Raw genomic sequence first — 26,288 nt, 5'->3', positions numbered from 1 at the left:
GAAAGCAGGTCGTCCCCGTCTGGGTTTGGAGGATTTCATAAAGAAAGATTTAAAGGAAATGGGATCTTCCTGGGAGGGCGTAAAGAGGGAGGCCTTGAATAGATTGAGTTGAAGGAGAAGCTTGTGTAGCTGTTTTGGCTTCAGGTGGCTTGGTGCTGTGGTGAGTTATTATTATTATTAGTAGTAGTAGTTCTAACTTTTGATGGGTAAGACTAAACTTTATGAAACTTATATATTTAAAATCAGCGTAAAAATCTGATTCTTTTGATGTATATATTGGTTTCAAAGTTAAATTTTTTTTTAGTTTCGGTTACTATTGAGCCGAGTCGCTACTTACTGTTCCTTACTACGAATTGTCTGACAAATAAAAGTATTACGTAATGTATTCGCACAAAACCATTAGTAGTGAAACTGACACAGTTGCAGTAACTGAGTAGCGAAACTGAAAAAAAGTTCCAGATCTAGGATATTACCCTTATAAAAGAAAAATCAATAAGGGTCTACCCACCCTTTTCTAGAGGAATTGAGTTTCACTTGCCCAAAAATACTCATAAAGGACGAAGAAGGCTTTTTCCTCATGAAATCCCTTTGTGTTTCAGATGAACTTTTTGTAATAATACCTTGATGTTTAAAACTCTCGTCTCAATCTAACTTCGTTATTAGTCAATCATTTGCTTAAATTCGTCACATATATTTGTTGTTGAAACATTGTTGAAGCATCAAGGACATTAAAATAAAAATATTCTTGCCCTCTTAGACCTGTCCAAACCTGTCGACCGGTCGACCCCGGAGTTCTTATTATCTGATGTTTCAACTATTTTTTAACAAATTGGCTATCTCGACATTTTTATCGGATGGGTTTTGGTACAACGGGCGTGGGGAATCTAGTTGCCCTGCGATTTCTTTTTACTTTTAAAAAAGAACAAGAACTTTTAAATTCCAATCAAATAAGCCGTCTCTGAAGTTTATACGAGCATCCCTCCTGTAAGAACCGTATTTTCCCCCAGGGCATAACTTTTGACACCTACCTCCGGGCCCTGGGGGATTGTTTTAACCCCGGAGTTTTTATTATATGATATATGAGCTATTTTTAACAAAATGGGTATCTCCAAATTTTATCGGATGTATTTGGGAAAAAATGGCGGGCGGGGGGCTAGTTGCCCTTAGCGCAAAGAGTGGGGCGCTGAGGAGGGGACAACCCCTTTCATATACGGAACAATTTTGTTCGTTTTAAGTGTTAACGTCGCTCCTTACTTGCAGTTAAATAAAACTTTTTTATTTATGTTTTTTATTTAATTTCTGAACATGAAGATGAGCTTTAACATGTGTTGTAAAAAGATGAAGTTTTTCATAATTTTGTTTTAAATTTTAAAAATTGATTTTTTAATTTCTGAAGGTTTTTATCCACATCAATTTCCTTTAAGTTGAGCCATTGGAACGGTGTTCCAGTGCCTAGCTATCTGAGGAGAAAGAGAGAGAAAAAAGATGCCGTATACGCAGAATATCGTGGGTTTTGTGTGATCTCAGCCACTATTTTATTTTCAAGTAAATACAGTTTTCATTGTTGTTCAAGCCAAGAGACGGTAAGTTTATTTTATAGGGGGTTTCGGATAAGGTGGTTCTACTTGTTTTGGTATGACTCTTATTTTAAGTGTTATTGGCTATTGTAGTTCTTATTAAGGGACGTGATTGTGTGCTATCTACCACTTCAACCCGGATAAAAAAGTAAATAATTCATAGAGCCCACTTCGCTCATTAGGGAGCGCTATTATGATGCCTGTAAGTGTGACTCACCTAAAATTAGGGTAAATATGAAAAGAAAGCTTGGACTCCACCCTCTCAACTAAACACTTCCTAAAAAGAAAAGAAAAATCAGACAGCTCAATATTTCAAACAGTTCGTGGTAGTGAACTATATGTAAGGAGCGACTCAGCTCAATACTAACCAAAACTCTAAAAACCGAAATTTTGATACCAATAGATATATTAAAAGAATTGGCTTATTATTCTGATTTCCAATAAATAAGTTTTATTAATTTTAGTCTTACCGATTAAAGGCCACGAGCCTGAGAAAGTTTGGCTAATTGTCGAGAAAGGGTGAAATGCCCCCTAAAAGCCATTTAATTTTAATGCAAATTATACCGTCAGATTCAGCTTGTCATAAAACCCTATTGTAGAAGTTTGAAGCTCCTACTTGCAACATTATGGAATTTTGTATGTTTTGCCAGAAGAAAGATCCGAATGCGTGTTTGTTTTTTTCCCAGGGGACATCTTATCGACCCAGTGTTCCTAGAATATCGCAATAGGGCTCATTCGAAGGGAAATTAAAAGCTACGGTGCCCTTTTTAAGTGACCAAAAAGATCGGAGGGTAACTAGGCCCCTTCCTTCACAAAATCAAAATTTTTAGACAGTCATTTTGTTCATCGTAATTGAAATATATGCCCAGTAACTATGCCTCTGGATATAACATAGCCCCCTCCCACAGCCCCAGGGGAAATATCTTTAAGCTATAAAACTTCCCCATTGTTTACATATATTGTTTGTTATTGGGAAGTATGTATACATCATCGTATGGGGGGGACGAATTTCTGCTGGGAGCTTTTCCACGGGGGAATCTTCCATAGGGAGGAGAATTTCCAGGGGGTGAACTTATTAGAGGAAATTATACACTGGGGAAATTTTCCAGAATTTCTAAATAGAATTCTTTTTTTATGTCTTGCTTTCTCTTTTCCATCTCAATTTTACGCGTGAAGTTGTTAAAGGTATTTATTAAGAGTAAGTTTTCACCAGGATTGAATTGTCTAGTAGATATTTTTCGTGGAAAGGAGGGTTCTTCCTGCGGAGGTGGGGCCGGATTTCCTGAAATTATTTTAAACAATAAGAAATTAAATGAAAAAAACTTTTCAACTGAAAGTAAGGAGCAACATTAAAACTTAATACAAACATAAATTATTATATGTATGAAGAGGATTGCCCCCTCCTCAACACCTCACTTTTTAAGCTGAAGTTTGAATTTTGTCCCAACTCCTTAAGAACGACTCATGAAACCCAAGAGTTGTTTAATTAGAACAATAAGAAGCTTTTTTTTAAAGTACTAAAAATCTTTAGCTTAAAGAGTGAGATATTGAGGAGGGGGAAATCGCCTTTGTATGCGTAATAATTTCTGTTTGTTTCAAATTTTAATATTGCCGCTTGCTTTCAGTTGCAAAAAACTTTTTTTTTGTTTAATCTACAGTAAGAACGTTCATGCGGAATAATGATCCTTTTTCGTATTTGCGTGTTTGAGGTACGGTGGCAAAACTCGTCAATTTTGGACGTATGAGAGGGGTCTCATGTACCCACCCTAGGTTTTTTGCCAACTCCAGATTTTACTCTCAGATTTTAAGAAATAAATATTTGAGGGTAGTGTCACTGAAAAATGCTATTTTTGGTATTTAATCGAAAAGTGAAAAAACAGGCAATTTCACCAAAATACATTTTGAAAAAAAACAACAATTTTCTCCCTTCAAATTATTGTGAATTAATCCCGTTGATCAGAAATAATTAGAAGCCAGTGTTTTCTATTATTCTACTAGTTAGAGGTACTCTAAGTAATAGGACTAGAAACGAATTGAATTTATTTCTATTACGTCATGAAAAAACTGACTGTCATAAAGCCAATTTCTTAAAAATATTTTTGAAGTCTATACATTTCCGCCTTTGCGATAAATATTCACTTTAACAATGGCACATTTTAAAATCAAAATCAGACTCTGGAACTGTTGTACAAGGAAAGGAGGAAACTACATATTTAGTTTGACAAAGTACATGCATTGTATACAACCTGTTTCACGGTGCTTTATTTTTAGTCTTCGTTGTCTAGAAAGGTTTCCCAGGATTTCTATATCGTTTCCAGTAGTAACAAATATTCCTCGAGCCCGGCGCAGAGAAGATCAATAATCTGATATTCTACTAAGAACAGAGAGATCTTGCCAGTTCAGAAATTGAAGGCCTCTTTTTTATCTTCTTATGCACTTAAAATCAGTTTATCAGTTATTGTGCTTAGATTTCATCGTTGGTCCGTCAATAATGAAGTCAGTTTCATCAAATGTTAGCTTTTTAGTGTATGTTTTCTTATTTCTGGCGATAAAAGAGTCTCTGGCTAGGGATGCGGATATACCACACAATGAGTAAGTAGCTCGATCCATCGAAATTGGAATTTTGTTAAACGTGATGTAGTGACTGTTACTATTAATACTATGTTGCTGTTACGCCAAAAGGTTCTACGAGACACTCTTAGATTTGTGAGATAATTGCCAAAAACATTTTTTTTTGTCTAAGAGAAGATCAGCAGAGTAATGTATGCCTACGTTCATTGTGTTGCGAGAGCAACACTTTGGTCTTGTCGTGTTTTTTTTCCTAGCACCCCGATTTCTGCTTATTCCTAAAAAATGGTAAGAGTCTAACCTCTGCGGTTTTTACAGAAAGTGTGGACCTTAGGCTGGGTTGATAACCTTCGTAGAACTCTTGCCTGGGGCCAAAAATCTATTGTTTCTACCCATTTCTGTTCGTGATTTCAGCTGAGTTTATCATTCGGTTGTTTTTTTTTGCACTTGGGATTGCAGTAGAGAAATGGTGTCATATTTGACTATTAAACTTTAAAAGTTCTCTCATTGCTAAAAATTATAGTTTATCTTTTGCTCCTTTCTAAGTGATGTTAGAAACTTGGCCTACTGCAAAAAAGTCAACTTTTGAACTAAGACATATATTTTTTTTTTCGACGGCAGTCGATAGCTCTTGATGAGCTGATCAAAGTATATGTCATTCCTTTTTTGGTAAATAAATTCCTTCGTGAGATATATCAGTTTGAAAGCTTAAAGGGGTTGACAACTTCAGTGGTAAGGTACACACTGAAACCAAAAATAGGCCGATACAGAAATGGTATCAGATGTGCCTCTTATACGTTATTAAATAAAAAAAAAACTAGTTTTTTTTAACTGAAAGTAAGGAGCGACATTAAAACTTAAAACGAACAGAAATTACTCCGTATATGAAATGGGTTGTCCCCTCCGCAGTCCCTCGCTCTTTACGCTAAAGTTTGACTCTTTGCCACAATTCTACTTTTTAAAACAACTAAAAACTTTAGCGTAAAGAGCGTGGGACTGTGGAGGGGACAACCCATTTCATATTCGGAGTAATTTCTGTTCGTTTTAAGTTTTAATGTCGCTCCTTACTTTCAGTTAAAAAAACTAGTTTTTTTATTTAATTTCTGAACGTTTTTGAATTAATGCATGTTTGATTTTGGCTCTCCGCACATAAATTATTGAAATGAAATTAGTATATTAATTTTTTTTTGGCTAAATGGCTTTCTCTTAGTTTTGATCAGACGAATTTGAGAAATAAGGGGTGCGGAAGGAGGCCTAGCTGCCCTCCAATTTTTCGGTTACTTAAAAAGGCTACTAGAACTTTTAATATTCAACGAACGTTTTTATTAGTAAAAAATATACGTAACTTAAGAATTAACTTACGTAACAAACTTTTATATTCTTATATTTTTATTATGTGTACGAGGGGGTTTGTACCCTCGTTAATACCTCGCTCTTTACACTAAATCGTAAGTTTTGTTCCAAATCTTTAAGAATGACCCCTGAATCAAATAGGCCGTAGAATAAATAGTTGAAATCACTAAAAATATTTTAGCATAAAGAGCGAGGTATTTATCTCCTCCTAAATACCTCGCTCTTTATGCTAAAGTATTTTTAGAACCCTTCATATGCGTAATAATCTCTGTTTGTTTTAAATTTCAATGCTATTCCTTACTTTCATTTGAAAAAACGTTTTCATGTTTATTTTTTCATTGTTTTTTTTTTTTTATAGTAATGCTAGAAAATCCTGCGCCCTTTTCATTGAATTTTTTCCCCCATGGTATATTTTTCCAAGAAAAGATCCTCCCACATAGCCCCTCCCTCAACCCTACCCCCAAAACCAAAAAATCCCCCTGAAAACGTCTGTACACTTCCCAATAACCATTATTATATGTAAACACTGGTTGAAGTTTGTAACTTGCAACCCCTCCCCCAGGGACTGTGGGGGAGTAAGTCATCCCCAAAAACATAGTTATTAAGATTTGTAACTATGCCAAACAAAATGGCTATCTCAAAATTTTGATCCGTTGACTTTGGGAAAAAAATGAGCGTGGGAGGGGGCCTAGATGCCCTCCAATTTTTTTGGTTAATTAAAAAGGGCACTAGAACTTTTCATTTCCGTTAGAATGAGCCCTCTTGTGACATTCTAGGACCACTTGGTCGATACGATGACCCCTGGGAAAAAAAACAAACAAAAAAACAAACAAATAAACACGCACCCGTGATTTGTCTTTTGGCAAAAAATGCAAAATTCAACATTTTTGTAGATAGGAGCTTGAAACTTCTACAGTAGGGTTCTCTGATACGCTGAATCTGATGGTGTCATTTTCGTTAAGATCCTACGACTTTTAGGGGGTGTTTCCCCCTATTTTCCTAAATAAGGCAAATTTTCTCAGGCTCGTAACTTTTGATGGCTAAGACTAAACTTGATGAAACTTATATATTTAAAATCAGCATTAAAATGCAATTCTTTTGATGTAGGTATTGGTATCAAAATTCCATTTTTTAGAGTTTAGGTTACTACAGAGCCGGGTCGCTCCTTACTACAGTTCGTTACCACGAACTGTTTGAAAAGTTCTCTCATTACTAAAAAAAATTAGAGTTTATCCTTTACTCCTTTTTAAGTGATGACGTTAGAAACTTGGCCTACGGCAAAAAAGTCAACTTTTGAACTAAGACAGATAAATTTTTTTTCGACGGCAGTCGATAGCTCTTAATGAGCTGATCAAAGTGTATGTCGTCCATTTTTTGGCAGAAAAATTCCTTCACGAGATATACCAGTTTGAAAGTTTGAAGGGGTTGACAACTTCGGTTTTAAGGTACACACTGAAACCAAACATAGGCCGATACCAATTGTAAGACATATAGGGGAATTTAAAGCAACAGTCGGCTGTTAACTTATAACCATCTTCTGCATTGAGGGGCTCGCAACTTTCGCTAGTTAGTGTACCCGTTATTTCTTTCCGGTATATTTGATAGTAAGACCAATTTGGTTTCAGTGGTAAGACATGTAGGGGACTTGTAAGTAAGTAATAATCGGCTGTTAGGCTACAATCATCTTCAGCGATGACGAGTTTGCAACTTTTGCTAGTTACACTGAGGGGATTGGAACTTTTGCGAGTTGGTGTAGCTAGTATTTATTTTAAGATCCTTACAGATCAACAACTTCAGCGTTTAATCGAAACGAGGAAGCAAAACCAAAGTGTTGCTCTCGCAACACTTTACTCGGCGAAGCCGAACAAAGGTTGCCGCAACACCTCATGTTGCCCATGCAACGTAGATCTATTTCATGCTTTGATCCTTCTAATCTACGTAGCCCTACTGATCCTCTCTTTAAGAAAAAGAGCATAGTAATTGGTATTTGGCAATTATCTCAGTAGTATGAATATGCCAAGTAATATCTTTAAGGGTGACAGCGATAATATGTTGATTTTGAACAATTAAACTGATAATAATTGGAACAGATAGCATAAATTCATTGAATAGCAGAGACATCTTCACAATTTAAGTTTATTTACCTTGTGTTTGCCATTTTTTTGTTTCCTGTCAGAAGCAAAATGCATGTGAAGAAAAATTTTCAGTAATAATATAGACATATTGTTCCTCTTTGGGCTGTTGACTATTCACATATCGATTGGGAAGTGATCTTAAATGTCCAAATGGAATCAAAGTGTTCAAAATGTTCAAAAGAAATAGAAAAAGACCGCTACTGACGACTCACTTCAGAATCAAGCTGTCAGAGGGCAACTAAACTGGGAACACTCCTCTCCCGATCTGTTCAGAGCTACTTCCTTTAAATCTTTTTTGCCCTACCAGAAGCAGCCTGGATACTTCTCCTATTTTTTTTTGCACTTCGTTGAGGCACCAGAACCGTGTTATCGCTTCTTTTGCGCTCGTTGACGATTCGAAGTAAAGTGTTTTTGCATTAGGCGGGAGGTGATACAAGAGTAGAATCAGAAGGTCAGTGTCGTTGCCAAGAACTATTGTTTCAGAGTTTTTTGCTTTCTACGAAGTGTTTCAGCGAAGCAAACAGAGTTTCAACGAAGTGCAAAAAAAAATGGGAGAAGTATCCAGGCTGCTTCTGGTAGGGCACGCACTCTTGGGATGTGACACGACCTCACGAGTTTTCGGACTTGGAAAGCAAGCTGTGCTACCTCTTTTGAAGAAGAGCGAAGTGTTCAGAAAAAAATGCAAAGTGTTTCTGGATGAATCATCGTCCAAAGATGAAATTGTGAAAGAGGGTGAATATCTTCTCCTCAGCTTGTATAAAGCACGACCAAACGAAGATCTCACTAAGCTGCGACATCGAATTTTCTTGGAAAAAGTTTCTTCGTCTAATACTACGGCGTTTGTTAAGCCTGAAAGGATTCCGCCAACCGAAGCTGCAGCTTCATTCCACTCCCAGCGAGTGCGCCTCCAGGTATCCCGTTGGAAAGGGGAACCAGCTGACCTCGACCCGGCTGACTGGGGTTGGGTCCTCAGAGACCATAAATACTCACCTGTGATGACCCATTTGTTGCCCGCACCTCAGACTCTTTTGAGTGTCGTGAGATGCAACTGTAAGACAGGCTGCGAGAACTCGCGATGCAGCTACAAGAAAAATGGATTAGCGTGTACGATCGCGTGCGGAGAATGTCAGGGTATCAACTGTTTGAACAGGGACAACGAGATTGTCGAAGACGAGGAGCTCGACTAGTGATATCAATGCTGTGTTTTTCAAGTCAACTCCACTGCCTTCGAAAGTGCAAATTTTACATATAATAGCCATTTTATATATAACTGCCAAGCGGTTGTTTTCTTTATGTTTAGTAATTCAAATGGTTGTAAGAAATGTCTGTGATTCAAGAAAGTACAAGTTTGATACTTAAGCGCGTTATTTTGTCCATAGGCCTACTTATTAGCCATTAGCAGCTGGCTCAGGAGTCAGGCCTCCCTTCCCCCTTTCCGTTGTTTCCTCCAGTTTTGTTCGGTTTTCATGATTCTCGTTTTCTTTCCTTCATTTTAGGGGTCAGTTTCGTGATCAGCAGATAGAAAAACCCCAGAAAACACATTTTCACATGCTTTCTACCCCTAACCTGTATATTTCCCTTTTCCCCTCCCCCCCCCTATTTCCCCGTTTTATGTTAATCGATTTTTTTATATCATTTTATTTCTCAATTTCGTAATCACCAGATAGGAATACCCCAGAAAATATCTTTCAAACCGCTTTCTACCCCTACCCTGTATTCTTCTCTTTTCTCCCCTCTTTCCCCTGTTCCCCCATTTTCCGTAGTACTCTTTTTCTATACTGAATTTTAGATGTCAATTTCGTAATCAGCGTATGTGAAAACCCCAGAAAACTCACTTTAAACTATTTTCTGGGCATGTTCGGCATTTTTCCCATTTTCCCCTGTTTTTCGGGTACTCGCCCCACTCGGATTTATGGGGACTTTTAGTATGTTGTACAGAATTTTTTTCTGATCATTTTGGTACCATTTTCGTTTATATTGCAATTTTGTCCGGGTCAAACCCTAAAAGTCCTGGACTATAAGCAAGCTACTGTCCATTAGTTAGTATTGACTGACCCTTTTTGGCTTTTAAGACGTGACTTATCGCGAATAACCCCTTTGATTATGTTTTATTTGCCAAAACATTAAGAGATAAGCTTAATGCCGTATGAAATAGTAGGCCCGTTATTAGTTATCCAATCTCCCGATATCTTTCCTATTGTGACAGGAAACTACTTTGAAGGAATACCCGAGGATCTTTTCTTTGTTTTTGTGAATGCTAAATTCTTTCTTCGTTCTGCTCTGATCAGTGGTTTAAGGATACTAATAAAAATGTCATCACAGTTTTCTGTTCGATGTCTTTTTTGGGCATAAGTACATAAATTTAAGTATTTTTGACTAAGATTAATGAACTCTTCAGATATTAGCTGTTTGATTAAGAAATTTTTTTTAGCAGAATCAGGAAATATCAGAATAAAATCAGATTTTAACAGCAAAAACCAGGCGTTGTGTATCACTGTATTAAGACAAGAAATACCTTCATTAAGCCTTTAAATGTTACGCAACTTGGATTGTCTCAAACCTAATAACATGCGCTCTTGGAGGGCTCATGATTGGCTGGTTAATTGGCAACAAAATAATAGCAAGCCTTAAGTTAATCAGAGGGATTAAAGAACAATTATCGTAGCGATAAAAAATAATAAAGGTCTCGAAATAAAAATTTGCTGAATAAGCAGAGCTGTATTAAATTTTAAATGCGAAAGAGCCAATATAATTGCACTATTAAGAATATGGTAACAGCCAACTAATACAGTTAGATCAAAAGTGGTCTATCCATCGCTATTATAGTTCTGAATTTAGCTACAGAATTCGGTAATCAGAATTCAAAAGTTTTTAAAGTTCAGTAAATGGATAGCGGTTAAGGATTCGTATTCTTATGAAGCCAGCGGTCTTTACAGCATTGTAAACATGGATACAACGAGACAAACCTTTACTTTTATTCGTTATTTGATTTAATTAAATAAACTTGAAAGTGTTTTAAATTTGAAATGTTTTAAATTTGAAAGTGTTTACTCTTAAGTACTTGTTACAATTTCTAGTTCCCTAATTTTTACCAGCTCCCAATTTATTTAACATGATCCCTCCCATGGGCTTATGACTAACACTTTACGAACACTTAAAGAACACCGTACCATTATCATTATTATTTTTTTTGAAGAGTACAATAGCTTGGTTGACAGTCATATTAAATGCACATTTTTTACTTTCCACTTCTTTTTAAATGGGTTATAATAAGAAAAGTATCATTGGCTTTTGATTAGGGTTTTAACCTAATCTCGGCAGTTACTACAACTTAAACAAAGTTTAATTCATTGTTTTATATGTTATCTAGGGTGACTAACTGGGCAATACGATTTGGTGTCCAAATGTGGGAAATTGGAAAACAGACCACCAGATTAAAGGACATTCACGAGGTAACATTATTTCTTTATTAAAATGAATATTACCCTTCCTGTGTCGTATTTTACTTTTTTCTATAGGATGAAAATTTCATGGCAAGTCTACTGAAATAACTAGGTAGAACTAACTCTTTTTTTCTTCCTGATTTTAAGACAATTCCACACTTTTCATATAAAGGGTATATTTTTATTCCTTTTGCAAGCAAGTTAATCCTCCCTTTTCTTCATCGAAGGAGAATCCTGTGCACTTGCTTGAGTTTGCCCATCGCGCATCTTATGAAAGGTCTTCGAAGTATTTGGTATCGTTTAGAGAAAAATCGTTTGGTCTTGTGAAAGTTGAATGAGAAAGAACGTTGATTTATTGATAGCCAGATTAAATTCTACTTCAATTTTAACAAGTTGAACGAATGCTCTTTGATGAAAAAAACAAGAAAAAAACAATTTAACTGAAAGTAAGGAGTGCCATTAAAATTTAAAATAAGCAGAAATTTTTCTGTATATGAGGAGAGCTGTCCCCTCCTCAATCCCGGCTCTTAACGCTAAAGTTTTATAGTACTTTGAAAATATTTCTCTTTCTAATTCAACGGCTCGTGTGTTTGGACAGTCGGTTCTTAAACATTTGGTAAAACAAGCCAAACGTAAGCGTAACGAGCAACGGGTTAAGGAGGGGGCAGCCCTCTTCTTATACGAAATAGCCTCTGTTCGGTTTAAGTTTTAATGTTGCTCCTTGCTTCCAGTTAAAAAAACTTGTTTCTTTTATTTAATTTACGACAGTTTTTCAAATCTTGCTTAGGCTTGACCAAGACATTATGTGCGCCACCTGCCCCATCAAACCTAATTTCTGGCTGTTAAATTATATATATATATATATATATATATATATATATATATATATATATATATATATATATATATACAAGCCCCCCCGCGCGCGTAAGTCGTTACGCGCCATGTTAGTTACGCGCCATTGTAGTTGTGTCCCTATGTCCCACCTGTGAATATAGATAGATATATATATATATATATATATATATATATATATATGTTTTTAACTACGTAAAATTTGCGAATATACAACATTCTTTGCTGTCCCATTGTCTGTGCATATAAATAGATTGTCAGGTTTACCGACTCTTGAACATGCAACATATAATGGTCCATGGGAAAACAATCCGTATTCAGATCTATACCTCATGATTCTAATGATTGCCCTTGAGCTTTGTTGATGGTGATTGCTAATCGACGATTCCCTGTGTCGCCGTCGTCATTTATATATCCCCGTGTGCCCCCCGGTGTCCCGGTCGTCATTTATATTCCATGTGTTCCGGTCGTCATTTATGTCCCGGTGTCCCAGTCTGTGAATTCTCTTTGAGGGTCCCGGGCGTCATTGATATTCCTTGTGTCCCGGTGTCCCGGTCGTCATTCGTGTCCCGGTGTCCCAGTCTGTATATACATTCGTTTTTGAATTGGTCTTTTTTTTAGGTTTTAGTTTTCTGCCTTTTTTTTAGTTTTTTTTTAGTTATACCTCATGATTCTAATGATTGCCCTTGAGCTTTGTTGATGGTGATTGCTAATCGAACATTCTCTGTGTCCCCATCGTCATTTATATATCCCCCTGTGCCCCCCGGCGCCCCCGTTGTAGTTGTGTCCCTGTGTCCCGGTCGTCATTTATATTCCCTGTGTCCCGGTCGTCATTTGTATTCCGGTGTCCCAGTCTGTATATACATTCGTTTTTGAAATGGTAAATGATGAAATAAATTTTTGTATTTTTCCCCTTTTTTTCTTTTTAGTTTTTTTGGTTGTTACATTTTTTAGTTTTTTTAGTTTTTTTTCTTTTTTCTTTTTATTTTTTTTTATTTTAATTTTTTTAGTTTTGTTTTTCTCCTTTATTTTTCTTTTTGTTTCCTTTTTTAGTTTTTTTATTTTTTAGTTTTTTTAGTTTTTTAGCTTTTTTAGTTTTTTTATTAGTTTTTAGTTTGTTTTTTTCTTTTTAGTTTTTTTGTAGTTTTTACTTTTTTTAGTTTTTTTTTTACTTATGTCCTGGTTGTCATTTATACTCCCTGTGTCCCGGTCGTCATTTGTGATGGTTTGTTGACGGTGTTTTGTTGATGGTGATTGCTAATTGAACATTCCTTGTGTCCCGTTTGCTTTCTCTTTGAGTGTCCCGGTCGTCATTTATATTCCCTATGTGCCGGTGTCCTGGTCGTCATTTGTGTCCCAATGTAATTTCGTAATTTCGTCAGTCGAAAACATGACGTCAGTCAACACAGAAACATGACGTCACCTGATCCACAGACACACAGACAGACAACTTATTTTTATATATATAGATAGATGTTCCGGTCGTCATTTATGTCCCGGTGTCCCAGTCTGTGAATTATCTTTGAGGGTCCCGGGCGTCATTAATATTCCTTGTGTCCCGGTGTCCCGGTCGTCATTCGTGTCCCGGTGTCCCAGTCTGTATATACATTCGTTTTTGAATTGGTCTTTTTTTTAGGTTTTAGTTTTCTGCCTTTTTTTTAGTTTTTTTTTTAGTTATACCTCATGATTCTAATGATTGCCCTTGAGCTTTGTTGATGGTGATTGCTAATCGAACATTCTCTGTGTCCCCATCGTCATTTATATATCCCCCTGTGCCCCCCGGCGCCCCGGTTGTAGTTGTGTCCCTGTGTCCCGGTCGTCATTTATATTCCCTGTGTCCCGGTCGTCATTTGTATTCCGGTGTCCCAGTCTGTATATACATTCGTTTTTGAAATGGTAAATGATGAAATAATTTTTTGTATTTTTCCCCTTTTTTTCTTTTTAGGTTTTTTGGTTTTTACATTTTTTTAGTTTTTTTTTTCTTTTTAGTTTTTTTTTTTATTTTTATTTTTTAGTTTTGTTTTTCTCCTTTATTTTTCTTTTTGTTTCCTTTTTTTATTTTTTTTTATTTTTTAGTTTTTTTAGTTTTTTAGCTTTTTTAGTTTTTTTTATTAGTTTTTAGTTTGTTTTTTTCTTTTTAGTTTTTTTGTAGTTTTTACCTTTTTTTTAGTTTTTTTTTTTACTTATGTCCTGGTCGTCATTTATACTCCCTGTGTCCCGGTCGTCATTTGTGATGGTTTGTTGACGGTGTTTTGTTGATGGTGATTGCTAATTGAACATTCCTTGTGTCCCGGTCGCTTTCTCTTTGAGTGTCCCGGTCGTCATTTATATTCCCTATGTGCCGGTGTCCTGGTCGTCATTTGTGTCCCAATGTAATTTCGTAATTTCGTCAGTCGAAAACATGACGTCAGTCGACACAGAAACATGACGTCACCTGACACACAGACAGACAACTTATTTTTATATATATAGAAGATATATATATATATATATATATATATATATATATATATATATATATATATATATATATATATATATATATATATATATATATATATATATATATATATATATATATATATATATATATATCTGTGTCTGTCGAGTGACGTCATGTTTGTGCGTCGACTGACGTCATGTTTTCGACTGACAAAATTACAGACCGGGACATCGGGACACAAATGACGACCGGGACACCGGCACATAGGGAATATAAATGACGACCGGGACACTCAAAGAGAAAACGACCGGGACACAAGGAATGTTCGATTAGCAATCAGCATCAACAAAGCACCGGGACACAAATGACGACCGGGACACAGGGAGTATAAATGACGACCAGGACATAAGTTAAAAAAACTAAAAAAAACTAAAAAAAAGGTAAAAACTACAAAAAAACTAAAAAGGAAAAAAACTAAAAACTAATAAAAAAACTAAAAAAGCTAAAAAACTAAAAAAACTAAAAAAGAAAAAAAAAGAAAAAAAGGAAAAAAAATGAAAAATAAAGGAGAAAAACAAAACTAAAAAAAATAAAAGTAAAAAAAAACCAAAAAGAAAAAAGAAAAAAAAAACTAAAAAAACTAAAAAAAATTAAAAACCAAAAAAAAACTAAAAAAAACTGAAAAAAAAGGGGAAGAATACAAAAATTTATTTAATCATATACCATTTCAAAAACGAATGTATATACAGACCGGGACACCGGGATACAAATGACGACGGGGACAGGGAATATAAATGACGACCGGGACACAGGGACACAACTACAACGGGGACGCCGGGGGGGCACAGGGGGATATATAAATGACGACGGGGACACAGGGAATGTTCGATTAGCAATCACCATCAACAAAGCTCAAGGGCAATCATTAGAATTATGAGGTATAACTAAAAAAACTAAAAAAAGGTAAAAAACTAAAACCTAAAAAAAGGACCAATTCAAAAACGAATGTATATACAGACCGGGACACCGGAACACAAATGACGACCGGGACACCGGAACACAAGGAATATAAATGACGCCCGGGACCCTCAAAGAGAAATCACAGACTGGGACACCGGGACACAAATGACGACCGGGACACAGGAAATATAAATGACGACCGGGACACAGGGACATAACTACAATGGGGAAGCCGGGGGCACAGGGGGATATATAAATGACGACGGCGACACAGGGAATCGTCGATTAGCAATCACCATCAACAAAGCTCAAGGGTAATCATTAGAATCATGAGGTGTAGATCTGAATACGGATTGTCTTCCCATGGACCATTATATGTTGCATGTTCAAGAGTCGATAAACCTGACAATCTATTTATATGCACAGACAATGGGACAGCAAAGAATGTTGTATATTCGTAAGTTTTAAGTAGTTAAAAACATATATATATATATATATATATATATATATATATATATATATATATATATATATATATATATATATATATATATATATATAAATATGTTGTCTGTTTGTGTGTCTGTCTGTCAGGTGACGTCATGTTTCTGCGTCGACTGACGTCATGAAGTTAGTTGTCATCATTTTTGCTATGACGGTGACGTCATTAACGGTATTTAAGACATTTGTTCACGGAAAAATGTTTAATTGTAAAATGACTGAAGAACCTACAATGGCAACAGCCGAGGAAGCTGCTCAAAGAGTTTATGCCAAAAAACTTGCTGCTGATAGAGAAAGTAAGAAAAGAGAGCGTTCCGAGGAATCACAAGAACAGCAAGAAAACAGGCTTGCAGCTGATAGAGAAAGTAAGAAAAGAAAGCGTGCCGGGGAATCACAAGAACAGCAAGAAAACAGGCTTGCGGCTAAAGAACGCAAAACCGCGCAGTTAGATGAAAATCCACCTGGACAGCGAGAGTCAAAACATATCAAAACTGAAAATGATAGCGATGATGATTGGGTTTGGGATTTTGACTTGGATAAGGTCATCAATGCCTACCAGATTTATGTTAAAAAAAACAAAGGTTCGTCGATATGTACTTCATAGTGACGCTGAAAAATAAAGAAGAAAAAGAAAACTGAAAAAAGAAAAAGGTAAAAAACTAAAAAGAAAAAACACACAAAGAGAAATTATAGACCGGGACACAAATGACGACCGAGACAGAGGGAATATAAGTGACGACCGGGAACCTCAAAGAGAAATTACAGACTGGGACACCCGGACACAAATCACGACCGGGACACAGGGAATATAAATGGCAACTATAATATCAAAATACAAATGATCATAATCTCTCTCATCTTCATCAACATGTACTGCTGAAGTTTTTAATGAATGATAGCAGATACAGTGGTCTAAGTTTGAGACAGAACCACTACAGTGGATATATGAAAACTGAGGTCTTTCGTTAGGACTTTAAATACTGAGGTTAGACACTGAAAAAGCGCTTCCTTTCGTGTCGAGGAAACGGTGATGTCACAGTTTAAGTCGCCTATAAGCACCCACTTGTATCCCAGACGCTCAGTACCAGATGTGAGAGTCTTTCATTTATTGCAGGCATTCGCATAGCTGGAGAAGGAAGAAACAGATCTTCTATCATAGGGCAAATAGGCGTTGATTATGATCACGTCTGCAAGCCGGATTGCAAGATAGTGTTCAGAGGATTGGTAGCAGCTAGGAGACAAATAGCTAGGCAGAGATCGCTTAATTATATAGGCAAGACCGCCAGAAGGCCTGCCCCGGGTGCGGTGGGCATTCGTGATGAAAACAGCATGTTGAGAACTTCGCCTTAGAAAGTTTACATTGCAACTTGGGAGCAGGAGTTCTTGTAAGAGAACAACATCATGATTAGCTAGTTTTTCATCAAGGTTTAACACTTTATCCTTTGTCCCATTGATGTTGAAAGAGGAAACTGAGATTTTATACTAATTCATGATTGCAAGCGAGAAGGTCGTGGAACTTTGGAATTAGCAAGAGCCTTTAGTTTGGAGCAACGAAAACTGTAAGCAACATGATCTCCACTACAATTTGCACACTTTGGGCACATGGGGACCACAGCACCGTGAGCATTTGTAGTTTTTATCGGAACATTTTGCAGCAAGGTGGTCAGGTGATTGACATTTTCTGCAGCACCTAGGAATTCTCCGATATTCATACACTCGGAATAGTTCATAGCCTATCTTCAGTCCAGATTTAAGGGCCGAGGAAAGAGAAATTTCGTCTTCGAACGTAATTTTCACACAATTTGAGCTCCCAATTCTCATAGCGTCTCGAACACCCCTGCAAGCTTTAAGAGGCGCAAGATCAAGATCTTGTGCAACGCCTTTCATGATACCAAAAAACTTTTTCTCCACCATTTTTGCTTCACAATCACGAACAAGAGCTAAGAGCTCATATGGCACTTGTGACGAGGCAAGAAGAGCTAAGAGCCAAAAGATCATATGGTATGAGCTCTAACAAAATTCTATGAATCAATAGATTGATTCAAAAGGAAAATAAAAATCTTAATGCCGGTCAGATTTAAAATAAGAGCTCTGAGTCACAATGTCCTTCCAAATATCAAAATTCATTAAGAACCGATCATCCACTCGTAAGTTATCAACAGTGCTGCAACAAGTACTCCAAATTTTTACTTAAGTATCAAGTATTAAGTACTCATTATTTTTTTAACTAAATATCAAGTAATAAGTACTTTCCAAATTCTTTCTTAAGTATCAAATATCAAGTACTTGCCAAAATTGTACTTAAGTAATACTTCAAGTACTACTTCAAGTATTTATTCTATGTATATGGCTTCTTAGCCCCTTCCCTTGCCTATAAAATGTCCCCTGTCATTCCTCTCTTGGAAACCTTAATCAAGAACCAGAATTTCTGTTTTATTGTTTTTAACGTTTCCCTTATTCGGCTGGTACACACCCAATGAAGTCTAAGAAAATAATCTTAACCCATTTTCAACGCAACGGCTTGAAAGGAAAAGACTATCAAAATAATTAAGTGCAGTCAAAAAACTCTTGATTGGATTAGACATATCACATGACAGGATTAACACAGTGTAGGTAGAGTTGAACTTTTGGCGATTAGCATTAAATCAAATCTAGTACGTTTAAAAAAATACAGGGTTATTCTGAAAAATGTGGGAATGATGGAAAAAATATTGAAAGTATTGTTTTCCATTGTTTGGCTGGTACATACCCAACGAAGTCCAAAAAATAATCTGAACCAATTTTCAACAAAACGGCTTGAAAGGAAAAGACTTTCAAAACAATTGATTGCAGTCAAAAAACTCCTGATTGGATCAGACAGATCACATGACAGGATTAACAGAGTGCACGTAGAGTTGAACTTCTGGTGATTGGTGTTCAGTCAAATCTGACACATTTGAAAAAATACACGGTTATTCTGAAACATGTGGGAATGATAAAAAAGAATATTGAAAATATTTTTTTCCCTTGTTTGGCTGGTAGACACCCAACAAAGTCCAAAAAATAATCTGAACCAATTTTCAACACAACGGCTTGAAAGAAAAAGACTATCAAAACAATTAAGTGCAGTCAAAAAACTTCTGATTGCATCAGACAGATCACATGACAGGATTAATATAGTGCACATAGAGTTGAACTTCTGGCGATTAGTTTTCAGTCAAATCTGGCATGTTTGAAAAAATACAGGATTATTCTGAAACATGTCGGAATGGTGGAAAAAATATTGAAAATAGAAAAATAAACTTTGGATTTGCTTTAAAACAGATAAAAGGTAATGAAGTAGTTCATTCTCTGATTCAATAAATAAAAACCTTAGCAACAAAAAAAAAACAATTCAAATTTAAAAGTAAGGAGCCAAGTGAGTCAGTTGCAGACTTTTTTTACAAGAGAAATTAAAGCTCAATAATCAAAAATCAATTGATGGCATGTCTCGCCCTCGGCACCTTTACAAGGAAACTGCCTCAAGTTTTCAAGTTAAATTTCAGACACGCTATGAAAATGTATGGCATCTATATCCTTTGGCTGGTTTTCACTCAAGCAAGCCGCATGGTATGTAGTCAATTCAGATGGTCGGTAAAACTCCCTACAAACATATTATAAAATCACAAGCCTGCAGCAAGTCCGCTGATCCAGACGCATTCCATACAGCTGGTCAAATTGCAGAATGAATGAATGAATCAATGAATGCACTTTTTTATCCGTAAAAGTATAAAAAAACACAAAGTACAGAGTATTATAAATAAACTAAAACAATGAACAGCAAGAAAAAAAATCAGACTAACAAAAGACAACATGGACTAATTAACCAGTATTAATATGGAAAAAGACTGGAGAGGGTTGTAAACGTGAATAACGTAGATAGTCTTTTTCCATAAATCATCACCGGAAGACCGAATCCAAGAAGCCATATCTATTAAACCAAAAGCAATTATTTTTCTGTTTTGGTGCCATCTAGGAAGCTGGAGGAGGATTTTGCAATATCTGAAATAAGCCGCATGTACAGTATGGGGATTTTTCTTACAAAACAGACGAACCATGCCTGATAAAAACAAAAGCACAGGGGCGCAATAAGCCTTATAAGTCATGCACAAACCGTTGCGTTTGTAACGGCGTTTGTTTGGGGATATTTTTCTGTAAGCGACGTGTAGGTTTTTCATGGCTTGATTCACTAGGGATGAAAAGGTAGTGGAAAGTGTTGGACTAAAACACAGACCAAGCCAACTAACTAAAGAAGAACATGGCAGAATTGCAGTCCCAGCAACAAATGGAGCAACCGTCCAAGGGCTATTAAAACAAATAAACTTGCATTTAGACGCATTAACTGACAGTCCAATCTTAGATAGTTTATTGGTTAATATAGTAAAATTGGAAAGCAATCCACAGCAAGTCTGGGCAACAAGAAGAACGTCGTCTGCATATGCAACAGAAGACAAACCAATATTACCATAAGAAACAGAACTTTTAAGGGGATGCAGGCACGATGCAAGCACACATTTAAATAAACTAGAAGACAATACGGCAGAAGTTGCAACCTATCTATTTCTAGCAGCAGTTTTCATACCATGAAGTGGTAAAAACCATGAGACTAAGTTGAAAATCTTCTGAGAAAAAAGGAATAAAACAAGAGCTAAGAGCTCATATGGCACTTGTGACTAGGTCAGAAGAGCCAAGAGGCTTAATGTTGGTCGGCATTTAAAATAAGAGCTCTGAGACACAAGGTCCTTTTAAATATCAAAATTCATTAAGATCCAATCACCCACTCACAAGTTAAAAATACCTCATTTTTCTAATTTTTCCTCTCCCTTCAGCCCCTTCCCAGATGGTTGAATTGTGGAAATGAACTTTATTAAGTCAATTTGTGCAGGTCCCTGACACGCCTACCAATTTTCATTGTCCAAGCACGTCCAGAAGTACCAAACTCCCCAACGCACTGGACCCCCCTAACTACCCCAAAAAGAGTGGATCCAATACCGTTTTATCAATCACGTATCTACGACATTTGCTTATTCTACCCACCAAGTTTCATCCCGATCTCTCCACTCTAAATGTTTTCCAAGATTTCCGGTTTTCCCCTCCAACTCTCACCCAATGTCACCAGAACTGGTCGGGGTTTAAAATAAGAGATCTGAGATATGAGTTCCTTTTTAATATGAAATTCAAAATACCCCACGAATGGTCATACGCTCTTAAGTTAAAAATACCTCATTTTTCAGAATTAACCCACCCCCCAACTTCCCAAAAGAGAAGGAATTCGTTCTGTTTATGTCAATCACGTATCTAGGACTTGTGCTTATTTTTCCCACTAAGTTTCATCCCGATCCCTTCACTTTAAGCATTTTCCAAGATTTTAGGTTTCCCCCTCCAATGTCGCTTGATCCGGTCGGAATTTAATGTAAGAGCTCTGAGACATGACATCTTCCTAAATATCAAATTTAATTAAGATCCGATCTAATTTTTCCTAATTAACCGTCCTCCCACTCCCCCCTCCAGATGGTCAAATCAGGGAAACAACTATTTCAAATTTAATCTGGTCTGGTCCCTGATACGCCTGCCAAATTTCATCGTCCTAGCTTATCTGGAAGTGCCTAAACTAGCAAGACCAGGACTGACAGACCAATAGACCTACAGAATTTGTGATCACTGTATGTCACTTGGTAAATACCAAGTGCCATACAAAGTAATTTTTCTCTGGGAGTGGAATATTTGGTTGAAGGTTGGCTTCAGTATGATTTATTTTGGAAAATGAATATTTCCAGGCTTTGGGCAACCCATGGGTGGAAGTAGTTATAGGCCCAACTAAACTGAAGGAAAACTCCACTTTCTTAAAACTTGAACCCCCCCTTGCCCTATTTTAGATAGGGCTTGTGATATCAGAGCTCGATATGAGCCCTGATCCTAGTCATCTTTGGTCTAGCTTTCATTTCGATCTGTTGCTCCATTCGCAAGTTATACTAAATTAAATCAAAAGCTTCACTGAGATCCATCAATATCTCAAAAGCTAAACTGAATTAAATAAAAAACTCAACTTTTAATTAAGCTTGGGTCTCCATCTCAGAACTCAATGTATACCATACTCTTAGGCATCTTTATTCAATTTTCATCGAAATTCATCTCCATATGCAAGTTACAGTGAATTAAATAAAAAACTTGAATTTTTTTTAACACTTAAAGCCCCATCGCCCTAATTAAGCTCAATTTTGAATCCAAATAGTTCAATTTCAATACAAATCTGACTGGTGGTTCTCTTGCTATACTTAATTGCACAGACAGGCGGACAGACAGACAAATCTCAAAAACCTATCTTGATGGATATTTTCCACTATCCAAATAGGTGATGATACCTGGATGATGATATGCCATTGTTTTCCTTTTTTGGATCCAATTAGCCAACATGGCTACCTAAGACGTTGCAAAATCCGTCTGTCTGTCTGTCCGTCCGTGTAATCACGTATAGGGGGAGAAACTCTGGTTGGATTTGGATGAAAATTTTGATGGCCAGATTTGATGCCAAGGATCATGAGACATATCAAGTTGAAAGATGAAGATCCTATCTCAAATAAAACAGGGGGGAGAGGGCTTTACCTGCTAAAAACAGTTTTTCGTTTAATTTAGAGTAACTTGCAACTGGAGTGATGGATCTGAATGAAAATAGAACCAAAGAGGCCTAAGACCATGACACATATCAAGTTTTGAGATAAAGACCCTAGCTCAAATTTAACAAGGGGGAGTGGGTTTTAATTCCTGAAAAATTTTAGTTTTCTGTTTAATTTAGTATAACTTGCAAATGGAGTAATGGATCCGAATGAAAACTAGACCAAAGATGCCTAAGACCAGGGCTCATATCAAATTCTGGTACCACAAAGCTTATCTCAAATAGGGCGAGCGGGAGAGGGTTTCAAGTCTTAAGAAAGTTGAGTTTTCCTTTAATTTAGTAGGGCCTATAGCTTATGAATGGAGTGACAAATCTGAAGTCAGATTCATCTGAATACCTGAATTTGCTGGAAGGAATTTGACAAATTACCACTGCATTATATCCAGCTAGAAGTGTCTAGACTTGTTTATTGCAGATAACATTTAGATGGGCAAAGATTCATAGCTTCAGTAGTTTTACCAATAATATGGTCCTGAAGATGATGAAATGGTAGAAATCTGGTTCAGTTGATGAGATGACAAAACTTAAACACTAATGTCAGAACTATAAGCCCAAATTGACTACAGTATGCAAAATTTAGCACAAAACAACGGATTTTAGCTCACTGTCGACCAGTGAACTGTGAAATAATTTCAATTTTCTTTGTTATATAATTTTTAAACAAAAATTAAACCAAGTATTAATCATACTATAATTTTTTTTCATAAAAAACAAATAAATTATTTCACATCTAAAAATAGGGCATGGAGCTATATCTGTGTTTACTCTAAATCTAAAGGGTGATGTTTTCTTGTACATTGCCAAAGCACAGACAAACAAAAGCTATATCTGAGTTTGCTCTAAATCTAAAGGTGATGTTTTCTTGTACATTGCCAAAGCACACACACACACAATTTTCGTGTTAAAGGTAAAGTATTTGAAAAACAAGTACATTAAGAGTATCTTAAGTAATAAGTATTTCGTAATCTTACTTAAGTATCAAGTAATAAGTACACCCTAGAGTTTTTACTTAAGTACAAGTACAAGTAATGAAAAATTTTACTTAAGTAGTACTTCAAGTAAAAGTACTTCAAGTAAGTGACAGCACTCGTTATCAATACCTATTTTTTCTAATTTTTCATCTCCCTTTAGCCCTCCAGATGGTCGAATTTGGGAAAACGACTTTATCTAGTAAATTTGTGCAGCTCCCTGATACGCCTACCAATTTTCATCGTCCTAGCACGTCCAGAAGCACCAAACTCGCCAAATCACTGAACCCCTCCCCCCAACTCCCCCAAAGAGAGCGAATCCAGTACGATTCCGTCAATCACGTATCAAGGGCATTTGCTTATTCTATCCACCAAGCTTCATCCCGATTCCTCCACTCCAAGTGTTTTCCAAGGTTTCCCCCTCCAACTGCCCCCAATGTCAAAATATCTGGTTGGGATTTGAAATAAGAGCTCTGAGACATGAATTACTTCTAAATATCAAATTTCATTAAGATCCGATCACCTATTCGTATGATAAAAATACCCCAATTTTCAAGTTTTCCAAGAATTCCGGTTTTACCCCTCCAACTTCCCCCAATTGCACAGATTATGGTCGGAATTTGAAATTAGAGCTTTAAAGCACAAGATCCTTCTAAATATCAAGTTTCATTAAGCTCTGGTCACCCTATCGTAAGTTACAAATACCTCAATTTTCAAAATTAACCCCTCCTCCAACTCCACCAAAGAGAGAAGATCTGGTCCGGTTATGTCAGTCATGCATCTTAGACAGGTTTTTATTCTTCTCATCCAGTTTCATCCTGATCTCACCGCTTTAAGTATTTTCTAAGATCTCCAGTCCCCCCAACTGCCCCCCAATTACGCTGGATCCGATTGAGATTTAAAATAAGAGATCTGAGTTACGAGGTCCTTCTAAATATGAAGTTTCATGAAGATCCGATCACTTTTTCGTAAGTTAAAAATACGTCATTTTTTCTAATTTTTCAGAATTACCCCCCCCCCCCTAATAGGGCGGATCCATTCCAGTTATGTAAATCACGTATCTAAGACTTCTGCTTATTTTTCCCTTCAATTTTCATCCCGATCCTTCCAATCTAAGCGTTTTCCATGATTTTAGGTTCCCCCACCCCAAACTACCCCAATGTCACCAGATCCGGTCGGGATTAAAAATAAGAGCTTTGAGACACGATATCCTTCTAAATATCAAATTTTATTAAGATCCGATCACCTTTTCGTAAGATAAAAATACCCCAATTTTCACGTTTTCCAAGAATTCCGGTTTCCCCCTCCAGCTCCCCCAATGTCACAGGATCTGGTTGGAATTTAAAATTAGAGCTTTAAAGCACAAGATCCTTCTAAATATTAAATTTCATTAAGAAATTTGGTCAGCCTTTCGGAAGTTACAAATACCTCAATTTTCAAATCCCCCCCAATTCCACCAAAGAGAGCAGATCCGGTCTGGTTATGTCAGTCATGTATCTTAGACCGGTTTTTATTCTCCCCATCCAGTTTTATCCTGATCTCACCGCTTTAAGTATTTTCTAAGATTCCCGGCCCCCCTAAACTACCCCCCCCCCAAATTACGCTGGATCCGGTTGAGATTTAAAATAAGAGATCTGAGTTACAAGGTACTTCCAAATATGATGTTTCATGAAAATCCGATCACTCCTTCGTAAGTTAAAAATACGTCATTTTTTCTAATTTTTAAGAATTAACCCCCCTCCCAGTAGAGCGGATCCGTTCCAATCATGTAAATCACGTATCTGAGACTTCTGCTTATTTGTCCCACCAAGTTTCATCCCGATCCCTCCAATCTAAGCGTTTTCTATGATGTTAGGTTCCCCCACTCCAAACTCCCTCCAATGTCACCAGATCCGGGCGGGATTTAAAACAAGAGCTTTGAGACACGATATTCTTCTAAATTTCAAATTTCATGGAGATCTGATCACCCGTTCGTAAGTTAAAAGTACATCTTTTTTTCTAATTTTCAGATTCCCCCCCCAACTACCCCAAAGAGAGCAGATCCATTCCGGTTATGTCAATCATGTATCTAGGACTTGTGCTTATTTTTCCCGCCAAGTTTCATCCCGATCCCTCCACTATAAGTGTTTTCCAAGTTTTAGGTTTCCCCCTCCCAACTCCCCCCAATGTCACCAGATCCGGTTGGGATTTAAAATAAGAGCTCTGAGACACAATATCCTTCTAAATATTAAATTTCATTGAGATCTAATCACCCGTTCATAAATTAAAAATACCTCATTTTTCTAATTTTCGGAATTAACCCCCCCCCTCCAACTACCCCAAAGAGAGCGGATCCATTCTGGTCATGTCAATAGTGTATTTAGGACTTGTGCTTATTTTTTCCACCAATTTTCATCCCGATCTCTCCACTCTAAGTGTTTTCCAAGATTTTAAGTTTCCCCTTCCCATATCCCCCCCCCCCAATGTCACCAGATCCGGTTGGGATGTAAAATAAGAGCTCTGAGACACGATATCCTTCCAAACATCAAATTTCATTAAGATCTGACCAACCGTTCGTAAGTTAAAAATACTTCAATTTTTCTATTTTTGCCCGAATTAACGGGCCCCCCACTCCCCCCCCCAGATGCTCAAATCGGAAAAACGACTATTTCTAATTTTATCTGGTCCCGTGCCTGATACGTCTGTCAAATTTCATCGTCCTAGCTTACCTGGAAGTGTCTTAAGTAGCAAAACCATGACCGACAGTCCGACAGAATTTGCGATTGCTATATGTCACTTGGTTAATACTAAAGTG

General features: G+C 36.7%; 1 protein-coding gene across 1 annotated transcript in view; it reads left to right on the top strand.

Annotated features, from left to right (window-relative positions):
• The first annotated feature begins 3,854 nt into the window (after positions 1-3,854).
• Positions 3,855-26,288, top strand: part of LOC136032588 (voltage-dependent calcium channel subunit alpha-2/delta-3-like) — a 195,981-nt gene continuing 173,547 nt past the window's right edge. Inside the window, 2 exon segments of the mRNA XM_065712857.1 lie at positions 3,855-4,169; positions 11,004-11,085. Coding sequence (XP_065568929.1) covers positions 4,009-4,169; positions 11,004-11,085 — 243 coding nt within the window. The 5' untranslated portion in view covers positions 3,855-4,008.

The sequence above is a fragment of the Artemia franciscana genome, chromosome 11 (genome assembly GCF_032884065.1).
Source record: "Artemia franciscana chromosome 11, ASM3288406v1, whole genome shotgun sequence".
NCBI classification, from domain to species: domain Eukaryota; kingdom Metazoa; phylum Arthropoda; class Branchiopoda; order Anostraca; family Artemiidae; genus Artemia; species Artemia franciscana.
The sequence above is the reverse complement of the archived record's forward strand: the minus strand, read 5'-3'. Positions and strand labels throughout refer to the sequence as shown.